Source organism: Otolemur garnettii, unplaced genomic scaffold, assembly GCF_000181295.1.
Source record: "Otolemur garnettii isolate 467f Iridium unplaced genomic scaffold, OtoGar3 scaffold00056, whole genome shotgun sequence".
Lineage (NCBI taxonomy): Eukaryota > Metazoa > Chordata > Mammalia > Primates > Galagidae > Otolemur > Otolemur garnettii.
Genome location: NW_003852451.1, coordinates 3,173,867 through 3,179,649, shown reverse-complemented (window position 1 = coordinate 3,179,649; position 5,783 = coordinate 3,173,867). Strand labels below are relative to the sequence as shown.

Below are 5,783 nucleotides of genomic sequence, written 5' to 3'. Positions count from 1 at the left end.
AGCCCACTGGAGTGCAGGTGCGTGACACCCCTGACCAGGACGGCTGGTGGACGCAGCCCACTGGAGTGCAAGTGCGTGACACCCAAGACTAGGACAGCTGGTGGACGCAGTGTAGGTATTCAGTCTGATACCCCCATTCTGACATTTCTGTTCCCTTGACACCTCTAATCCACACACAGAGCCAACTTTCTAATCCAGAAACTAAGGAGTCAAATGCCTCCTCCCTTATCTAATCAATCACCCACTGTGGGGTCTGGGGGTTCAGCTCTCCCCATCTTCCTTCTATACCTGTTTGTTGTTCAAGTTCTCTGATGGTTAACTATGAAAGATCCCTGGCCCAAAGGTATTGACCCCATCCCTACCCCCCTCCCCTAGCCATTTTCTAATCTGTACCCTCAGGTGGTACCTCCCCAGCTACCGGCCTCATCCCCACCACCACCACCAAGCCCTCACCAAGGCCAACAGAGAGAATAAGACATCACCTTCCCCACACCTGTGATGCTTTACAGGACCTTCTAGTTTGGGTACTGGCCGGCACTGCCTCCACAGCACCCTGCAACCCTCTAGGGGTGGACATATCTGTGAACTCATCTGTCTTTCCTGTTAGCGGTGTTTCGTGAAACAACTGATTTTGTCTCATGTCCCTTTGAATCCTAGGTCCCTACAACAGAGCTTAAAGTAGAGTGAGCTTCCAATGTCTACGTTCAGCAATTTCTAAGACCTTTGAGTACAGGCACCATGTTGTCTTTCCTAAAAAATTTTTGTTTGTTTCATCTTTGAATTTCCAGCACAAGTATCTGAGTGCCTTCCATGTGTCTGTCAGCCACAGTTACAGACTCAGGCTCTCAGGAGCTTGCCTTCTGGGGAGGGAAGACAGGCAAGAAACAGGTGCCCGATAAATGAACAAGATAGTGCTAAGTGCTAAGTGGAACTAATAAGAGGGCTGGGGCCTTCTTCTGTCTCCCTGGCTTCTGTCCCTGCAGCCTTCCTTCAGACAGACTTAGAGAAAAGACACATCAGCTGCAGGAGCCTGATTTACATTTTAAAAGGAAATTAAAATGTTTTGAATTACAACTAAGTTTTCCTTTTAAGGGAAAATATTCCTTTTACATGAAAATTATTTCTTCTCTTCAAACTACATCAGCTGTTTTTAAACAAACAAAAATTAACAATGCATTAGTTGGTAAAATGTTTACCATACCATGTTCAACCTCTTCACAGTAAGCAAAACCCTAATATTTGCTGGACTACTGATCGCAATGTATTACTGATTACTGATCGTAATTATTCCCCCTAATAGGGTAGAAAAAGTTTTACGTGCAAAAATTACCCAAGGCTTGTGTATGGGCTGGGAGGGCAGAAGACACCATTTCCTAATGTTTCTTCTACTCTCACACTCTCGGGGTTCTCTGTGACCATTCAGGTTCTTTGAAGTTAAAGGTGGAATGTTATGAAATTACAGATGCATAATCTAAATAATCCAATTTAAATAGCTTTTCCCTCATTTCTCAGCCAAAAACTAGGTCCCCCTCTGCCGAGGGCTGCTCACACCTTGTCCCTGCATGAAGAAGTCAGGGCCTCGCTTTGCTCTCAGAGTTATAGGTATCCATAGCTGTATTTCCGTCCCTCTGAGGGAAGTGTTATCATTATTTCCATCTCCCCACAGCAGTTCACACCGAGTGGGCACTTAACAGTGGCCTGTTAGCTGGCTGTCCACTGACTTAGCCCCGTCTCCACTGCTGTGCTGCTGATCTTACGTTCCTGTGCAAACTCATCTCACAAGAGCCTGTAAAGATAAGTTCAATGCAAAGTCTAGCATAGCTTGTATGTGCTAAATACACCCGCTCTTGAAAGGGATCATATTTATCTCAGTTTGCTCAAGTGTCAGCCACTCAGTACCTTATGTCTCAAGAGCGAGAGTGGCCAGTGATGAACGTGGAGCATATTTAACCCCCACAGCTCCTGGAGACACATATTTTCTATCTGAACAGCTGAGCAGCACACAGCAAGCTGCAGTCTGAAGGGATTACCGTCTGCATTCACACCTTCCCCACCTAATCTTCCTCCCTTTCCTGTGCCCACCACTAACCCGTGTTTTCCTTTTCTACAGCATTTTGCATCATCCCAGGTAGTCAACTAGTGACTCGGAAACATTACAGGGTTTGGGAGTAACTGTGACTTCTGACCGTGCTCAAGGCAGAATCCTCAACAGCCTCGCAGGCCTCCTTCCCATGGTGCTTCCTGTGCCTCCAACCACTGCACCCTCCACTGCCGTGCGACACGTGGCCCTGGACACCTGGCAGACAGCCTGGTGTTTCCTCCACAAGGCAGAAGGCACCCAGACTGGCCTCCCATCATACACACATGCACTACAAATTGAGTCCCCCTGAGCTCTCTGGACCCTTTGGGCTCCCCATGTGCGTGATTTCTTTCTATCCCAACCAGTGGCTTTCAGTGAAATGTGAAGCTGGTGCCTCAGAGAGAGCCCAGATGTCAGTAACTAAAGGCAGATGTCCTGAAATGCAGTGAAGCCAGGAACGACCTGATAAGGACAGAGTGAGGGCATCAGGCCTGGTGACCAGGACCCCAGCAGCACTGCCATCCTGCCCAACCTGCCTCTGGAGGCTCCTTATGCCCTCTTGTTGCAGAGTCCCCCACACACACAGAGGCTCTGCAGCTTCCATGCTGGGCTCTATCCCCCCGCCTGGCTGGAGCTGGCCTGGCCCCTGGCAGTCACCTTAACAAGTTCCTCAGCACATGACGGAGTAGACCAGCTGGCCAGTGCAAACATCCGAAATGTACACCTACAATGATGGGACAGGGCTGAGACATGATGCCCCCAGCACATGGTCTGCTTTTGATGATAACAAAAATTGAACAGACACTCGTACCAGCAATAACAGGACACAGCAGACTTTACAGGACAACTTACATGACAGGCGAAGAGGAGCTCAAAGATGGAAAAAGGAATAAAAATCAACAACTGGACATATTTGAATACTCTGGGGCATTTTTACATTCGTTCAGAACCCAGCAATTCTTTTTCAAAAAAGCTAACTGTTAATGACAAATATCATAGAACTCTGACAAGCTTTAAGTACTTTAGCAATTCAGACCCACAGGGCTTGTTCTGCAGCAACCAAGAGATTGAAGACCCAAAAAGTGGAGACAAGTGTGTCAGAGCAGAAATCGGTATTCTTGAAGAATCCATCTACACTCCTTTCATTCTTCAGTGAGGTATGACTAATAGTAGATTCCAGTTAGAAGTATCTTAGTCCCCTACTACTTCAGTAATGTCCCAAATAAGACTGTGGAGCTTCCAGCTCCTATCAAAGCCCAAAACTACTTCTCAGGACAAGGGTAGGAAGGCAGCCCGGGGGACAGCTGGCACGTCCTCTGTCCCTCTAGAGGGAAAGCCAGCTAACGATGCCCTGGGGCAACTTAAGCATCTACCTAGAGCTGTTCTTGTCTATTCTACTCCACAACAGCCATTGTAGCCCTGAGCCAACAAGCAGCAGCCACTGCAGCACAAGGCAGAACCTGGTCCTCTCAGGGAAACACGTTCCTTCCATACCCCACACCTATGCGGCTGGGAAGCACCAACTTCTCCCCCAAACAGCTTGTCTTTGTAAGGTACAGCAGCTTTTGTCCCCTGTCCCCTCCACTGCCAAATGAGAAAAGTAGATGTTTATTTTTTAAAGAGGAATTTCCAAGTGCACCAGGAAGGGGACCCACAGGTTTCCCAGGGCTAGAGCTATAGGCTGATCCCAGCACGCCCACCAAAGAGCTCCCTCGTGGGGACTCACACTCTCCCGGCACCACCTTCAATTCATGGCCAAGGGGGTCCATTTCAGTAAGAATGCCTCTGCTGACCACATCTCAGGGCGGCAGGAGAGGTCACACGCTCTTTCCACCCACACCCATTGGCACATCTCTTTTCCACTACAGCGTCAGGTGGGCGGGGGGGCACAGGACTGAGGGGTTAGCTCGGAGCAAAGCGCCCACGCCCTTCGGGTCAATCAAGTACAAGAACAAGCAGAGACTCCGCTCATCTCCAGCGGCCGGAGCCCGCGCGCCGGCGTGCAAGAGGCTGCTGGCCACGCGGCCGCCAGGGAATGGCCCGCTCCTGGGGGCGGGATCGCTGGGGGCAGCCAGGCCCAGCGCGGGACGAGCTCACATGGCTAGAGGCTACACCCCAAAGATGCCTGGGCAGGCGGTGAGCCCAAACAAGCTCCAGCTCCCAAGAGGGTGCGACCCAGGGCAGCTGAGAGAGGCGGGGTAGCCAGGAAGGCCGGGGAGTGAGCGGCCCCTGGGAGCGGGAAACCGAAACAGCCAGCCTAGAAGAGGCTGCCCAGAGCAGGCGCTGCGGAAACGCGGTTCTCCTGCCAGGAGCAGACAAAGGCTCCCTGCGCACGCGGCAGACTGTGGCTCCGAAGCCGCGCTCTGGGCCTGGGGAGCTGCGCCCGGCCCGGCTGGCGCCCCAGTCATCCGGTGCCTCATGGGCTACCCCTGGACCACGAGTAGCTGCCACCGACCCCGCCTCACCCGCCCTCCGCCCAGTCTTCCCGTCCTCACCCTGCTCTTCCTCCATCCACGACAGCAGCGACCCCCTCCTCTGGGAACCCGGCGCCTCCTCCTTCCTCCACATCTCCCGCCTGTTCCTATCTCCTAGAAAACCTCTGCTTGACTTCTCAGCTCAGTCTTGTCCCCCTTCACCATGACACGCCTTCTGCCACCTCTAACCCAAAGCGCTCTGAGCCCCGCGCCCGCAGGTGGCGAGGTGGAGCGGCTACCGCCACAGTGGGCCCGGGGACGCATCCTATGGTGGGAACTGTCAGCGCCTCTCTCTTCCATCCTGACAATCCATTGTCCTTCCCCTTCTTCCCACCCAGAACACCAGCTAATCCCCGGGATCTACGTTAAGTGCACGATGGGTGGGGGGTGAGCTCCCTTTGTGGAGATGCACCCGTTTCCACACTGGCTAGTCCACGCGCAGGAACACAGCCACTTCAGGAGGAAAGGGGAGAGCAGGGAGGGACCGGGGCCCAGACACTGGACCCTGGAGAAGAGCAGTGCCTTCACATTTGGAAGCAAGGGGTTCCAAGGGCCTGGCCTCCTGTCGCCCCAACTTCAGGCATCCCCAGTGGGTGGGACCCCCAAGTGGAAGGAAGGAAGCTCTTGACTCCAGCCAAGTAGTCACAGGCTCGAGAGAGCGAGACCTTGATTCAGTGGTCACAAAGTTAAGAATATAAACAGGTTCCGGACAAATGTGGGCAGAACATTGGCCCGCCCGGGCACTGGAGGCAGGAGGCAGGTCCTGTTCTAAAAGCCGGGTTCCCGCCGCCCTCCCCGGGTCACCCTTCCCCCGCGCGCACGGCAAGCCTGGGAAACCCCGGTGTCCCTGCTCTGACAAACGTTCCCAAGCTCCATTCAGGTGCCGCCAGATTCCTGCCCCTCCAGAGAAGCCCTCTGGGCTCCAAACGCCCGGGGCACACGCACCTTGCTGGCCGCGAGCCCCAATACTTTCCCGGCCACCCCGCGGCCGGAATCCTGGCGACCCGTCTCCCAATGGGCGAGGGCCCGCCCTCCCGCCGGGAAACGTGGAGCCAGGCCACTTACTGGGGCTCAGGAAACACTCGGTCAGCCTTCGGAAGCAGCTCGCATTATTAGAAGGTCCATCTTCCATGTCGGAGCCGAAGAGTAGCGGGGACGCGGCGGCGAAGGCTAAACCGGCGCCTTGGGGGCGCCGCGGAGTTGATCCGCCGCCGCCTGGGCCGGGGCCG

General features: G+C 53.8%; 1 protein-coding gene across 1 annotated transcript in view; it reads right to left on the bottom strand.

Moving 5' to 3' along the window:
* PDE10A (phosphodiesterase 10A) overlaps nucleotides 1-5,701 on the bottom strand; it is a 234,935-nt gene extending 229,234 nt beyond the window's left edge. Inside the window, exon 1 of the mRNA XM_012806706.1 lies at nucleotides 5,620-5,701. Within this exon, the coding sequence (XP_012662160.1) occupies nucleotides 5,620-5,686 (67 nt within the window). The 5' untranslated portion in view covers nucleotides 5,687-5,701. The remainder of the gene's footprint in view (nucleotides 1-5,619) is intronic.
* Between the last annotated feature and the right edge of the window lie 82 nt (nucleotides 5,702-5,783).